Below are 14886 nucleotides of genomic sequence, written 5' to 3'. Positions count from 1 at the left end.
GCCCCGGCTCCTCGATGCGCGGTGGAGGGGGCGTGCCGCGGGCGGGCGGCAGGGGGCGCGCGAGGGCGGGCGAGGCGCCGCGGGGGACCGCGGAGGCTGGAGTGGGGACCCCGCACCGAGCACCCAGGGCCTCGGGAGGGTGAGGTCCTCTTCCCCACGTGGCACGACAATGGGGTCGTGACTCAGAAGCCCCGCCCGGAGGTGAAGATGCTGCAGGGAGGCCAGCGCTGGGCACCTGACTCCCCCAGGGCGAGGGTGCTGCGGCCCGGATTCCTGGGTCCTTGAGGAGACGGTCTGGCGGCCCAGACTCCTGGGTCTGAGGGAGGAGGGGCCGGGGGAGGAGGGGCCGGGGGCCCGGACTCCTGGCTCTCCTGCTAGGCTGTGGAAATGCAGGTGTCTGTCATGAGGCAGCTTTATTTTGAGCAGAGGCAAACGGGAGCCCCAACAACTCACCCCTTAGCGCCCACAAAAGCAGTCACAGCGCCTGCCGGGTCCCTCTCCATGGCCCTGACCGTCCCCAGCAGGTGTGTCCCCACCGATTTCCAGGTCCTCATTATCCAGCTCTGCTCCCCAGACTGGGTTCTCGCCTCTCCTGGGCCACGCTCAGTTGACCCAGAGCTCCTGAGTACAGTGGGTGCAGGAAGCCTAGGGCCTCTCCGTTTTCCCCCTACACGACTCCAGCACGGGGGCCACCAGCCAGACCTGTCCTTTGGGAAGTTCTGGCCCGGCCGGAATAGGAACAGTGCGCCGTCCTGGGATCCCAGCTAGTCTAGACTTTGTGCCCGTTTTCTAGACTGTGACACTGGGGTCTAGAGCTTGCCCAAGTTCTAGAACAGTGAAAAGAAATTCCTTCCGCTTCCCAGACCCTGAGGCCAGAAGCCTCGTCCAAGGCACAGCCGTGAGGCAGGGGGCTTCAAGGTGACAGTCGTCCAGCTCTCCTCGGATCGGCCAGCTCAATCCGGTCAGGGTCGCCCCCTGGCCCCCACCCGGGTGGCCCAGTCTGGCTGCTGGACGCCTCTGGGTTCTGGGAATTTGGATGCAGCATCCTCTCCAAACCTCCTGCGGGTCGGGGACAGATAGCGGAGGCGGCGGGCGGAGATGAGGGGCAGGGGGCCGCCCCAGGGCTGGGACCAGGCCAGCGGACGGGAGTCTGTTTCACCCCAGGGGCTCCCTGCAGCACCCCGCTGCCTCATCAGGGCCTTGGCTGGGGTGTCCTTGGGGCCCCAGGACTTCTTGATCTGTGGAGGGAAAGAGAGGGAGGTGAGAGGAGGCTCCTGGGGGCCCAGAAACAGGGGACAGAGAGGAGGGTGAAAGAGGATGGAGGAGGAGGTGAGGGAGAAGGAAGGAGAGGAGGAGGAGGTGAGGGAGGTAGGGAGGAGAGGAGGTGAGAGAAGGCTCCCAGTGGCTCAGTCCAGGGAAGGAGGAGGGTGGAGGTGGGAAGGAAGAAGGTAAAGGAGGAGGAAGCATGAGATGAGGGAGAAGGCGAGAAAGGAGGGAGGTGAGGGAAGTGGGGTGAGACAATCTGAGGGGAGGTGAGAAGGCCTCTGAGCCTCCAGAACCACAGGAGGGAAGTGAGCGGGGAGGGCTGGGACCCCTGCAGCTTTGCAGCTGGGGAGAAACAGGAAGCAGCTGGCAGCTGCCTGGGGGGAGCAAATATTTGCCAAGGGAGGTGATGCTGGGTGAGGGCGGCCCGGGACCAGGTGAGGCGAGGACCTTGCCCCTGCCCTGCCCATCCCCCTCCTCCCCTTCAGTGACGGGACGGGGGAGGCAATTCCTGGGACATTTCTCTCTCACCCTTGGGATGGGCCTCTAGCTCCCACTCAGCAGATGGGGAAACTGAGGCTGAGAGGGGGCACAGCTCACAGAGGGATGTACCCCAAGTCTGCCTGCATCCCGGGCACATCCACGTGCTTCTCCTACATGGCTCTGCTCTTACCCTCTCGACAGCCCACTTTACAGTTGAGGACACCGAGGCCATGCCGGGGTCTCCCAGAGAACTGGGACGGTTCTATTGGAACCCCAGTGTCTAACAGCTGGGGGGAGGGGCGGAGACCCCTCGGAGCTCCCCTAAACCCCTCGCCAACACCCCGGTGACACACGAATCCAGGAAGCCAGCAAGCAGAGCCCTTAAAAGCCCGGCCTGAGAGGCAACCAGGGTTGCCAGTCCCTCCCTGGTACCTCAGTTTCCCCATCTGTCAAATGGGCAGGTGGAGCGCTGTAATAACATCCACCACACGGAGTTGTGGCAAAGGTTAAATTTAACCACTTCTGTCAAAGTGCTTGCTGCGGGGCCTGGTGCCTGGCAAGGCGCCCTCAAAAGATCGTTGTTTTGACCTTGGGCAAGTTGCTTAACCTTTCTGAGCCGCGGCTTCCCCATCGGTAGAAACGAGCATGGTGAGTATTGCTTCACTGACTTAGATGAGGATGTCGTGAAATAAATAAAGATAAATTCCACGGGGGAATTTATTGTAATGATGATTATTCTATTTCATTCCACCCTCATTGACTCCTCTTCCTGACCACACTACTGAGAATGGGGACCATTCCTTGCCCATTTGCTAGATGAGAACACTGAGGCTCAGAGAAGGCGAATCTCCACCCTGCCCCCCAGCCCTCACATTGGCGTATCATGTCGGGATCCCCACCCAGGGCTCACGGGGTCTCTGCCCTGTGCCCCCCAGCACTCCCCTGCCTGGCACACAGTAGGGCTACAGGAAATGGACAATGCAATTATGAACTCAGGTGAGCAGCATTGCTTCCCCCTCCTGGCCTGGGCCAGGGACATAGTAGGCCTTCAGAAAACACTTCCTGCTCTGAGTGTTCACTGCAGGGACGCTGCCGCCCCACTGTGTGACCTTGGGCGAGCGCCTTCCCCTTTCTGGGCCTCGGCTGCGTCCATCCTCTTCCAGCTATTCTGTTCCCTCTCAGGCCAGCCACCAGGTCTCACCTCATTATCGCCGTCACTGGAGCCCGACAGCTGGGACAGGCGACTCAGGTCCCACAGGGAGCGGCTGGGCCGGGCCGGGGGGCCGCTGGGGGTCCGGGCACGCTGTACGCTCCTCAGGATGTCGCTAAGCGCCGGCCCCACGACGGCCGGGGCCTCCTGCCTGTCCCCCTCCGAGACGCGGCAGGCAGCCAGACGTTGGGCCAGCGGGCCAGCAGGCAGCGGGGCCAACACGGGGGCCACGGAGCGGCGGCGGGCCACGTGGTGTGAGCTGTGGACCAGTGGCAGCTTCCCCAGGGCGCCGACACAGGGGCTCGGGGTGGGCGCAGGCGGGAGCGGCCAGGAGGCCGCGTACAGTGTCCGGAACTCGCGGCTGAAGGCGTCGGCGATCTCGCCGGTGAGCAGGGTCACCAGACCACGGTGCAGGCGTGAGTCGCTCCACGTGAAGCTGGGAGGCATGGAGTGAGGGCTCAGGAAGCCCCAGAGGCCCAGCCTGGCCCCCATCACCAGTCCCTAACCTGGTCCCAGGGCAGGCTGTGTGACCTCAGGCAAGTCCTGCAACCTCTCTGGCCTCAACATCCCCCTCTGTGGGATAGGAACCATCAAAGTACCTACCCCAAAGGGTAGGTAAAGCCGGGTCTCCCGTGGACAACATGAGTTAAGACACTTCCATTATCACCTGGAATCAGACTTGAGTTTAAACCTGGGCTCTGCCCTGGCCTCACCAAGGGAGGCCTCAGTTTCCCCCTCTAGAAAGAAACAGGATTTGCTTTCTGACATCCACAGGGGCTGCTTGCAGACTCAGCTGCTTCCTATCATGACTGCCACTTATTAAGCACTTGCTATGTGCCTGCTCCGTGCCTCAGTTTCCTCACTAAAATGTAGGAAGATTCGAATGAGAGAACATGGGTCGAGCTCCCCACATGGTGCCCAGCCCGTGCGAGCTGTGGGGAGCAGTGCCCTTAGGATTCCTCTTGTCACATTGGTTATTTAAAGCATCTACCACTGGTCTTGCATACAGCAGGCGCTCAGTAAATGCCCTCTTGGGAATTAAATGAGCCTGGGCTCTAATCCTGGCTCAGGGGACCTTGGACATGTTGCTTTCCCTTCCCCAGCCTCGGTCTGCCCATCTGAAAGGCGGGCTCACCATGGGCTGTGTGTCTTACGCCCCAGCGGACACCGTGCCCGGCCCAGAGCAGAGTGGACACATTCGTGGCTGGGATGGCGAGTGTTGCTCTAAGCATCCTTACCTTGGTGGGTGACAGTGTCCTTGCTCCCTGGCAGGTCGGCGGGCCAGCCTGCCCCTCAGATTGTGACACCCCTCCCCCCACCTATGACCTCAGCCCTGGAGCAGCCAGTGGGAACCCTGAGGGGTCTGTGAGGTCACCCCATTCCGCTCCACAAAGACTTGTCCAGCAGCAGCCGCTGGCTCGTCTCTGTCCTGGGGAAGCTTCTGAGACCCGAGGACTCAAGAGCTGTGGTCACGACGGAGCTCCTGAGAGGGACGCCGAGCGTCGGGAACCGAGGACACTCCAAGTGTGGACCCTGGGAGGCCAGAACCAGGGACAAAAGCCTTGCAGGCGTGAGGAACATCATTCAGCAGTTCCGGGAGGCCCAAGAAGCCCACGGCCTGGCTCGGGCACCGTCACCACCGCCAGGCCACCATGGTCCTCGGCTGGCTGCTGCTTCTGGTGATGGCTCTGCCCCCGGGCACGACGGGCGCCAAGGACTGTGTCTTCTGTGAGATCACCGACTCCTCGAGCTGCCCCGGCACCCACATGCACTGCGGGGACGACGAGGACTGCTACACGGGCCACGGGGTGGCCCCAGGCGTTGGCCCCATCATCAACAAAGGCTGCGTGCAGACCACTTCTTGCGGCAAGGAGCAGCCCGTCAGCTACATGGGCGTCACCTACAGCCTCGTCACCAACTGCTGCTACGGTCAGCTGTGTAACGAGGCCCCCAGCCCCACAGGCGGCCGGACGGCGGGGGCCACCACCAGCCTGGCGCTGGGCACACTGCTGCTGCTCCGACATTTGCTGTGACCTACGTGGAGGGCAGGGCCTGGGACTGGTCTCCCGGCTCCCTGCTCCCCGTGCCCCCTGCCTCCACCCCCTTCCCCCATTAAACAGCCAGAGGCCCTGGACAACCTCTTGTGGCCCTGGCTTCATCCATTCTAGGGCCGTGCACCGGGAGCCCGGTGCTCGGCACAGCATCCTCAGTGGTGGGGAACCATGCTCGGTGGCTTTGACTGCGCTACTGAATTTCGTTGGTTCTAACACGCATATCTTTTCACATTTTATCAGGATGCTCCTTTTCCTCGGTGGCCCCTTAGAGTCAATGAAATATGGTAAATAATAATAATAAACAACAGCTGATGTTTATGAAGCACTTCTTATGTTATATGCCAGGCACCGTTATTTCACTGAATCCTCAAGCAAAGCTGGGAAGGTTGGTTCTCTTCAAAACATCCCAGGCTCCATGCTGGCGGTTCTCAGAGTGTGGTCCCCGGACCAGCAGCATCCGGGGAACTTGCTAGAATGCCAATTCTCGGGCCCCATCCCAGGCCGGCTGAATGGGGCTAGGGCCCCAGGAATCTGTTTTAACAAATCTTCCAGGTGATTCTGATACACACTTGAGGCTGAAAGCCACTCGTCTAGGGCACCAGTTCTCAGCTGGGCACTTCTGTCCCTCAGGAGACACCTGGTGATGTCTGGACACGTTTTTGGTTGTCATGATCGGGGAAGGCGGATGCTCCCGACATCTACTAGGTAGAGGCTGGAGATTCAGTTCAGCCTCCTACAATGCCCAGGGAAGCCCCCACCACACAGAATCACCTGGCCCCCAATGGGAGTGGCACCTCTGTCGAGAAACCTCACTCTAGGGGCACTAACCATATCACCCCGCTGTGGAGAGGCGAAAACTGAGGCACAGAGAGGTGAAGTCAGTTGCCCAAAGTCGTACAGCTAGTAACTGGCGGAGCTAGGAGTTGAACCCGGCCGTCTGGCCCAGAGTCCACTCGCTTCCCCCTGCGTGCTACGACCCTATGAGATAGATGCTGTACTTTCCAGATAGGGAAACTGAGGTTCAGAGCAAGGGAGAGGCACCAGCTCAGTGTCACAGAGCTAACAAGTTGGGGAGCCAGGATCCAGGGTCAGTCGGACCCCAAAGAGAGCAGAGAAGGGACATGAGCTGGTCTAAGGGACGTCTGCAAACCAGCTTTTTTTTTTTTTTTTTTTTGGTGAGGAAGATTAGCCGTGGGCTAACCTCCATGCCCATCTTCCTCTACTTTATAGGGGACACCACCACAGCACAGCTTGATAAGGGGTGCGTAGGTCCTCCCTGGGATCCAAACCTGCGAACCCCGGGCAGCCAAAGTGGAGCATGCGAACTTAACAACTACGCCACCAGGCCAGCCCCTAGCTCTTATTTTTTTTTTACAGATGCTCAGAGAGATGGAGGGACTCATGCAAGCAGAGCCAGGACTGCAATCCAGGTAACTCCTGGATTGAAACTCCCACACACAAACTGTGGGCCCAGTTTTCCAGGTGAGGAAACACAGGTCAGAGAGATGCAGACTCACCCCAGGCCACCCAACAGGCCGGTGGCAGGACCAGTGCCGTCACTGGGCAGGCCTGGCCCCAAGCCCATACCCATTCTGCCTCACAATCCCTCCTCTCCTGGGCAGGGTGTTTATACCCATTTCACAGATGAGGACTGAAGCTCGGAAAGCGAAGTCAACTCCTCTTTGCGCATGCTGAGGGAGAGGTGGGACAGGACCCCCGGGGGTGTGGGGAGGGGGAAGCCACACCTGTAGGATCCTGAGATGACCTTGTCGCCGTCCAGTAGCACAAACTTCTCCCGCACGTGGCCGCTCACGTGCCGACGCCAGCGGCTCTGGAAACTGCAGCCCCACACGACGCGGATGTCCAGGTTCTGGGGTGGGAGGGCACACCCTGGCTCAAGCCGACCCGACAGACCTCCGCTCAGTGCTGAGGGCTCGGGGGTCCCCCCAGGCTTGTCCTACCTGGGTGGCCTATGACTCTGTAGAAGGGTCTGCCCCAGCTCCCCCGTGTCCCCCAGTGCCATGGGCATCAGATCTCAGGGGTCCCTCTCCGCTAGCATCAACCTCAATGACCCAGGACCCCTTGGAAGGCTCTGCCCCCACGGATCCCAGCACCTGGGGAATGAGGACTCAGGGGTCCCTACCTCAGTGGCCCAGGGGTTCACCCCCAGCTGCTGAGCCAGGGTCAAGAAGGCAGGCAGCTGCTGGCGGTCCAGGAGCAGGTAGACGGGCACCCAGCGGCGTGTGGCGGCGTCCACCAGGTCCGAAAGCAGGTCTGGGTCAGTGAAGACGTCCATGACCACGGCCACCAGCTGGGGGGCGGGGAGAGGGGCTGCGGATGGAGCCTGGGGCTCAGGGGGACACTCAGAGGGTGGGGCCCTTGGGGATGGGTGCTCTGGGGGCTGGGGGTTTAAGGCCTGGACCGCTTGGGATGTTCAGGGGGGCTGAGGGGGAGACCCCCCAGACACACGCTACATGCAAATGAGGAAAAGGCAGCCGTTTGTGGAGACCCCGCCTCTAACTGCTGGAAAACTGTCATCATAAGTCACATGTCTGCAGCGGTGAACAGTGTCCCCTGAGCTGTGACACTGCATGGCAGCCCTGCTCCAGGGGTCAGTGGGCTGGATACCCTCGCAGCACACTGTAGGCAACCATACACTGGGTCCTCGGGCACCCTGGGTGCCAGGGGACCCCCTGGGCCCCCAGGGCCAGCTCTGGGGACTGGGGGTGCCAAGGGCCTGTGTCTTACAGACAGAAAAAGGTAGTGGTGATGAACCCCGACTCACCAGCCAGACAGCCCTGGTTCAAATCCCCGCTTGGCCACTTACAGGGAAGAGACTTAACCTCCCGTGACAGTTTCCCCATCTCCTCAATGGGCATCAGTCCCAATCTCACAGAGGCCCTCATGAGGATTACCCGTGTTAACCCATGTAAAGCACTTACTGTGGGAGCTGGCAGACACAAAACCTATTAAATAAAGAACGGGCTATCCAGGGGGCTGCAGGGAGACATCTGGGCCCTCCCTGGGGGAAGGACAGAGACACCCACCCTGGTGGGGGCGGGGGGGAGCAGATGACTCAGACCAGGGGAGTCATGGTTAGGTCCAAGGGGCATGGATGCCTAAGGGCACCCAGGTCCTGGGGAGTGGGTGGGGAATCCCATATCTAAGAGGAGGAGGAGAAGTTCTGGGGGTGTGGACTCCCAGGTCCCAGAACTGGCATGTGGGGCTGTCTGGGTCTGGGGAATGGACACCAGGCACCCAAGGCCCCCACCTTGCGGGCAGCCTGGATTTCCTGGCGCACCAGCTGCTTGAGGGGCGGGTGGCCCTCGCCAGGAGGCTGGGTGTACAGCTGTGCCCGGGTGATACCCTTCCAGGTCAGGTCCTCCGGCCAGCCCAGCCGCAGCGTGGGCACCGGCTCCTCTGACTGTCCGGGCCAGTAGGTCAGGCTGCCTGAGTCCCCATCAGCGGCGGTGGCTCCCTCTGCTGTCCTGCCGGGCTCCTGCTTGGCTGCTGTCCAGTCCTCAGCTGCTGCGGCCAGGCCCCGGAGCTCATCCCCACTCAGGAAGGGCCGCAGCCCCTCGCGCTGCACACAGGCCTCGAAGGCCTCTGCACCCTGGCTCAGCAGAGCCTCAAGCGCCAGCCGCTGGCCCTCAGAATACGGGAAGCCAGGGCTGGCCTCGGTCAGGGTCAGCCCCCCGGCCCCCGAGTCCACTTCCTCCAGAGCTGCCAACTGGGAGGCCGCCATTGGGACGCTCAGGTGGGAGGACCGTGGGGCTGGGTGTCTGAGGGTTTGGCCGTCTCTGGGGGACTGACCACCTGGGGGTCTCCAGACAGGCAGACTCTATGTGGCCATGCAAGTCTTCCAGAATAGCCCTGAGAAAGTCCAAATGGTGCCCTGCAATGTCCTTGGCTCACCGTCCTATCAGACTGGCCAAATGACTGACCACCAAATGTGTGGCACTGCTCAGACCCACAGCCCACCAGCCTCCAGCCACCACCGTGAGTGGCTGGCCATCGGCCCTTCCCGCCAGCTGTCTCTGATGCTCTGACTGACCCCACGACTGGCCCTGTGTGTTGGTCAGGCTGACCACCTGACACGGTCCCCAACTCTGTGATCCATCAGCTGCTCATCTCCCCCCCACACGACAACCTCCAGCCCACTGGCCACACAATGCCCCAACCGACCCTTCAGGTGGCTCAGGCTTGGTCAGGCTGACCACCCACCTGAGCGGGCCAAAGGTCCAGCTGACTCCCCGACCATCTCCAGGCAACAGGTTGTCTGCCTGTCTCCAAGCACCCAAATGTCCTAAATAAAGGCAGAGTGGGCTGCCTGTACGCCCTTGGCCAATAGCACGTCTAAGTGACTATCTTTGGCTGTCTCTTCAACTGTCTGGAAGACATTGATTCCAACTGACTATCTCAGTATCCGCCTGCCCAGTTGAACACCCAGCTGGCTCACCAGCTCTCACTGGCTGACCATCTTGGGCGCCTCCTGTCTCAGCCTAGGAAGAATGCACTCCGGCCCTAAGCCTGGGCATCACTCTCCCCCAGCCGGGGTACTAGGGCAGTGTCCTCTGTGGATTGAAGACCCTGCTCCCCGGGCCTTCACGCCAGCTCAGGCTGCTGCAGTGGAGGATGTGCTGTCCAGAAGTTTCCACTACTATGGAACCGGCCCATGATCTTGACAGCACTTCTAGGTTGAGGACCCGACGAACTGGTCGCCGTTCCTCCGACTGGCTGCCCCTGCCTGTGCCCTGGGCCACAGAGTTGTCTCGGGCTGCCCTCTGATCTATGCTGCTCCCTGGCCAAGCTGCCCCAGTCTGGGTTTCTGCCTGAATCCCACTATTTCCTGCTAGCTGGCAGCCCACTTTCTCCCGGACAGGCCTGCTCTATGTTGTGTCCTGTCTCCCTCTTAAGCTGCCCCTTTGAGGTTCCTGACCCAACCTCTGGACTGTGGACCCCTGATCCCTGCAAACCAGCAGCCCCTCCTTCCAGCCCCAGCAGCCAGGCGGCTCCCTTCCTCCAGACCACAGCCACAAGCCCTGCAAAGAGAAGAGGAATAAAACCAGGTCTCCCTCTCCCTCCCATCCCCCAAGGCGGCCAGATTTCCATACCCTTCTCCTCCTTGTCTTGCCTTTTCTGAGGAATCAGAACAGGGAAACGGAGACCTCCTGCTTTTATTTCTGCGGTTCTTCTGGCCGTCTTGCCGCATTCATCAGGCTTCAGCCTGGGATATGGGAAACCCAGCCCCTTGTGTCAACACAGGGGTAGGGCCGACGCAGGTCCCTGGGGAGGCCTAGGGTGCGGGGCCCGGGATACAGGAAGGTCCCAGTCCCGGAAGCACCAAGTCACTGGGTTGCTCGCCCAGGGGCCAGCGGCCCGCCAGACTCAGGCTTCGGAGCAGGGAGAGTGCCTCACCAGTTCCCACGCACCCCCCTCCCCCACCGCGGCCCCACCCAAGGCCCCTAGCGCCGGGAAGATCCGGGAGGGGAGCGCGGGTCCTTTAATAGCGGCGGGTGTGACTGCTCCGAGGAAGCAGGTGCAGAAAAACCTGACACCTTGTTCTTGGGAGAAAAGGCGGGGCTTCGACCGTAGAGGGGTGCGAGGTCCAACAGGTGCACCGAGGTCCAGCCGCCGAGGGCGCGCCCCACGAGGGCGGAGACCTGGAGAACTCAGGCTCCGCCCCGGCAGAGGGAGGGGCTCATCCCCGACGCAAGGAGATGGGAGCGGCGTCCAACGCCCGGGACTGAACCGAAGAAAACCAAAGGCGTTCTCACTGCAGGCTCCAATCCCCTCCCTCCCCCGTCCACCATTCCCTAATAACACACAGAGAGCAGTCAGCATCCAAAATCTTTTTAATAACAAGGGAGGATCTGGGGTTAGTTTTTGTAGCCGCGGCTGGCCCGTCGGCCTCTGGCGCGCTCGAACTTCCGGCCCTTGGAGCGCACGTAGGGTCTGCGGGGAGAGAAGGGTGAAGAGTGAACTTCCTTACAGAAGGAGCCAGGGACAGGGGCTGCTCGCACCCCGGGGACCTCGGAGCAGAGCCATGTGTGCTCTAACAGAGCGCCGGGGGTGACATCAGGCCGGCTGCTGGGAAAGCCTGGCAGTGCAGGAGGCCAAGACGCCAGCAGTGGCTGCTGCAGCGCCTGCACCAGGCCGTGGAGGGTGTCAACCAGAAACCCAGGCTCCACCGGGGACGCACAGCTCAGGCCTGGCAACAGCCCTGAAGGGCCTGCATTTGTCAACGCTGGCTGCGCAGGGAGCTCAAGAGCCCGAGGAACCACAGCTTTAAGCTGACTCTCGAAGCCAAAGTGGGTAAGATGGGGCGGGGAAGTCCAGGGAGGCCTGAGGCTGGACTAGAGGGAGACACAGCAGCAGCTGGCAGCATGGTAGGGCCTAGACCTGCAGGGGGAGGGTCCAGGACAGAGAGCAGGGCTGCGGATACTCACTTGGTGTGGCTGTGCGGGGTTCCCGGGGCCTTGCCGAAATGCCTGTACACCTCTCTGCCCTTGCGAGGACCTGGGGAAGGGAGGGAAGGGGGGGATCAGGCAGGGACCCAGCACCCAGACCTCCGGCAAGGAGCCGCTCTCCAGGGCTGAGGCTGATTGGGGGCGGGGGTCCCTGACCTCCCAGACCTGGGGAAGTAAAGGCTGCAGGAGGCACACAGCTCACGCCAGACACCTCCCACACACCGGGCCCCCAATCCCTGCAGCCGTGGAAGCCACTACACATCACACACCAGAGAGCAGGACGGTGCCACAGCCCTTCGGGGAGTCCAGGGCCAGCTGGTCGAAGGTGAGGATCTTGCCCCCCGCCTTGAGGATGCGGCTCCGGGCACGACTGCTCACACGCAGGGCACACACCTGGGGGACAGACGACAGGTGCGGTAAGAACCCCCTGCATGGCCACCCAGGGGTTGCTGGGACTTACTATCCACTGTCCTGGCCCAGCAGAGGTGTCCCAGCTGCCTGCTCGGCATGATCACCACCAATCAGAGGGAGCTTCCTGAGTTCACAAGAGCCGTTCTTACCACCTTACTTCTAGAAACCCCTTTAAGACCCCAACAACCTAAAATTATATGTGTAAGGAAACTGAGGCTAGAGATCCAGGACTTTGTCCAGAGGTGACAAAATGGCAGAGAAACTTAGATCTGAACCCAGGCTGCCTGTTCAAGAGCCAGCACCGCCAACAGGGCCCCAGAAGGGGCTTGCACAGGGACACTAACCATCAATAATACCAATGACAATCCCCTTTCGATCCTAAAAGCCACCTGGACAGGTGTGATGCCGCCTCACCCGGCGGGGGGAGACTGAGGGTGCATTGCCAGCCTGAGAGCACCACAGCAGAGCAGGGCTGAGCCCGGTCTGCAAGACTCCACCAGAAGCCTGTGCTCCAGAGCCCCTGCCCACTCACCTTCAGTTTGGGCACCTCCTGGACACGCACGTCATCGGTTATAGTCCCCACAACCACAGCTGTTTTGTTTTCCCGGCCAGGCAGCTTCATCTTCCGGATCTTTGTGGGAAGAAGAGATGCACATCAACAAACTCCCTTCTGGGGTTTAAATCCAATCCCACTGCGTCAGGCATCCCGAGGAACAAGAGCTGTGCCCCTTAGGGCTAAACCCAGCCATGCCACACCTCTCCAACTTGCACAGGCCTCATCTTAGGTCTAGCCTGGGAAAATCTCCCGATTGTTCAACACATCTCTCCTACAGGTGGCTTTTGACGTCTAGGGTGTGTGTTATATGACCTGAAGCCACTACGACCACCCCTCCACCTCACAATGAGAAGGAAAACCTGGCCGAGAGACCAAGCCAGTGGAACAGCCCTGCTGTTCAGCTACAACCTGAGGACTCTGCGCCCACCACCGGGTAAGGGGAACTAGCCAACAGCCAGGCTCCAAGCCCGCCCACCCTCCCAGAGCCCAGCTCCAGACACGATCCAGCCGCTCCCCAGGTTGGCTATGCGCCCCGTGAGCCCCTCACCATCCGGGAAAGGGACAGGGGCGGCCGGTTGGTGCGACTCATGAATAACCTCTTCAGCACTACTTGGTTGAAGGTGGAGTTGGTTCGTCTGGCCAGAAACCTGTACAGCTGGAGGGGACGGGGAAAGGAAGAATGAGAACCTGAGAAACGCACTCTCCCCCTGCCCCCCAACTTTCTAATGAAGGGGCAAAGAGACGACGGTGTGGGCTAGCAGGGTTTCGATGGCTTTCCCCCATCCCACTGAGCTCCAGGGAGAGCCGCCCAGGGCCCTCCTGGCAGGGACCCAGGAAAGCCCCTCCCCACCCCCTAAGCGTATACAGCCCAGAGGCTGAACACAGGGAACTTCCAGAAGCTCAGGGCCAGAACCAGAGATGCGAGCCTGCCCTGCAGGCCCCTGGGAGAAGCCCAGGCTCTGGAATGGAGGCTGTGGAAGCTGCAGTTCTGGGGTGGCCCCAGCCTCACCTTGACCAACAGTCTTAGGTAGATGTCCTGGCTCTTGGGCTCCTTGCGCCGAACCTTTCGGTCCTTGTTGTGGCGGATGTCGACCCCCTGCGGGGTGAAGGGGAGACCACGGACCCAACTGTGATCTGGCAGATTCCCCACCCCATCTACGTTCTCAAATTATTAATTATCTCCGGGCCCACCACTGGGAGACCTCTGGGCAAGTCACTTAAATCCTCTGGGTCTCAAATGACCACTGTGTAAGAAAGAGCTAATTCCAAATGCAGAGCTTTCAACACATGGCATGCAACGCCTTGAAACGCATTAACTCAATAAAACGTCTTAATTCTTTAAGTTGCTATTTTTCAACAATATAAGTATTATTCAAGTTCCCCAAACTTGCTCCCACACATAGACGGTGACAAAAGACGTTTCAACAAGGGCAGACTCTAAGTAATGATAATGGCAACGAACCTTCATCTAGAAATTACTCTGGACAGAACCAATACTAGAACGACCTTTCCCGCACCATCTCCTTGAATTCAACAACCTCACGAGGCAGTTATCCGCTTTAGCGCGAAGAAAATTGAGAGAAGCCCATGATTTCAACTACACACCCCCTGCCTGCTTTCCTGAGATATTCCTAAACTATCTTATGAATTGCAGACAACTACTTAATCATTAATAGCTCCTATTTATCCTTAACGTATGCAAGAACCCGTGAAGAATACTTCCCGGGACTTATTTCTCCCCAAACTCAGATATGAGACAGAATGTACGTGGCCCAGACGGCGAGATGAAGCAACTGGGGCGCAGGCCGGGAAAGCAAGATCACAGGCGGGCAAGGGAGCTGAGACGCGAACGGAGACCTGCCTGGCCCCCAAATCCGGACAACGGACGCTCGACACCCCCAGAACCCAACTTTCCAGGCTGGGGAGTGACAGGTCCGGGTAGAGGCAGCAAAGAGGTTAAGAGTGGCTGTGGGACCAGCGCCGGGGTCTGAATCCCGGGTCCGCCACTTCCTGGCATTGTGAGCCCGGTCATATCACTTAACCTCCTTGTACCTGAATTTTCAATGGGAGCTATAACAGAAAAGTACAGGACGGGCCGGAGGCTGATATGACCGACACATCCCTCGTCTTCGGGCCCCCCCAAATAGCTCCCCACCGCGGCAGTCGCCTCCTTCGGACACTCTCGGAACCCCTGCCTCCCCCTGGCACATCCCCAGCCCAAGACCGCGGCGGATGGCGGCGGATGGCCGAGCCCCGAAAGCGGCACAGCGCGCTCACCATGATGGCGCCCCCTGCTCAGCCAGGTCCGGAAAGAGAGCAAGGATTCGGGGTGGGCGGGGAAAGCCTGCCGCCAGTGGCGCCTACGTGACGTCACCTGGGCGCGACGCGGCGCTCTACCAGGCCTCGAGCCTCTCTATGGCGAATCTGATGACCTGCTAG

General features: G+C 60.4%; 3 protein-coding genes across 4 annotated transcripts; 1 reads left to right on the top strand and 2 right to left on the bottom strand.

Moving 5' to 3' along the window:
- Nucleotides 1–360: 360 nt before the first annotated feature.
- On the bottom strand, nt 361–10783 carry SACK1E (scaffolding CK1 anchoring protein E). Its single transcript, XM_004440225.2, has 5 exons — nt 8282–10783; nt 7154–7321; nt 6756–6880; nt 2948–3392; nt 361–1238 (listed from the first exon to the last, which is right to left on the bottom strand). Exons 1-5 carry the CDS (start codon nt 8753–8755, stop codon nt 963–965), a joined length of 1488 nt encoding a protein of 495 aa, XP_004440282.1. The 5' UTR covers nt 8756–10783; the 3' UTR covers nt 361–962.
- SPACA4 (sperm acrosome associated 4) lies at nt 4466–4989 on the top strand. Its single transcript, XM_014795312.2, has one exon. It carries the CDS (start codon nt 4609–4611, stop codon nt 4987–4989), a length of 381 nt encoding a protein of 126 aa, XP_014650798.1. The 5' UTR covers nt 4466–4608.
- Nucleotides 10784–10847: 64 nt separating the features above from the next.
- RPL18 (ribosomal protein L18) lies at nt 10848–14876 on the bottom strand. 2 transcript variants are annotated; one of them, XM_004440227.3, is made up of 7 exons: nt 14725–14876; nt 13457–13543; nt 12995–13102; nt 12424–12522; nt 11750–11873; nt 11460–11529; nt 10848–10965 (listed from the first exon to the last, which is right to left on the bottom strand). In XM_004440227.3, the coding sequence occupies exons 1-7, from the start codon at nt 14725–14727 to the stop codon at nt 10890–10892; spliced, it is 567 nt and encodes a 188-aa protein (XP_004440284.1). In that variant the 5' UTR covers nt 14728–14876; the 3' UTR covers nt 10848–10889. The 2 variants fall into 2 exon arrangements, with proteins under 2 accessions (XP_004440284.1, XP_087277556.1); XM_087421430.1 differs by lacking the exon at nt 14725–14876 and adding an exon at nt 13910–13930.
- Nucleotides 14877–14886: the final 10 nt, after the last annotated feature.

Source organism: Ceratotherium simum, chromosome 33 (assembly GCF_057802395.1).
Source record: "Ceratotherium simum simum isolate JZ-2026a chromosome 33, ASM5780239v1, whole genome shotgun sequence".
In the NCBI taxonomy this organism is placed as follows: domain Eukaryota; kingdom Metazoa; phylum Chordata; class Mammalia; order Perissodactyla; family Rhinocerotidae; genus Ceratotherium; species Ceratotherium simum.
This window is presented reverse-complemented; position numbering and strand designations above follow the sequence as displayed.

What these genes read in the sequence shown, in the direction of transcription:
- SPACA4 (XM_014795312.2), top strand. Translation starts at nt 4,609, where the DNA reads ATGGTCCTCGGCTGGCTGCTGCTTCTGGTGATGGCTCTGCCCCCGGGC.
- SACK1E (XM_004440225.2), bottom strand. Translation starts at nt 8,755, where the DNA reads ATGGCGGCCTCCCAGTTGGCAGCTCTGGAGGAAGTGGACTCGGGGGCC. An exon ending in TGAACCCCTGGGCCACTGAG is followed by an intron (nt 6,881 to 7,153) that starts GTAGGGACCCCT and finishes CTCCCACCCCAG; the next exon opens with AACCTGGACATCCGCGTCGT. An exon ending in CCAGTGACGGCGATAATGAG is followed by an intron (nt 1,239 to 2,947) that starts GTGAGACCTGGT and finishes TTCCCTCCACAG; the next exon opens with ATCAAGAAGTCCTGGGGCCC.
- RPL18 (XM_087421430.1), bottom strand. An exon ending in CCCTGTCCCTTTCCCGGATG is followed by an intron (nt 12,523 to 12,994) that starts GTGAGGGGCTCA and finishes CTTCCCACAAAG; the next exon opens with ATCCGGAAGATGAAGCTGCC. An exon ending in AGGAGGTGCCCAAACTGAAG is followed by an intron (nt 11,874 to 12,423) that starts GTGAGTGGGCAG and finishes TCTGTCCCCCAG; the next exon opens with GTGTGTGCCCTGCGTGTGAG.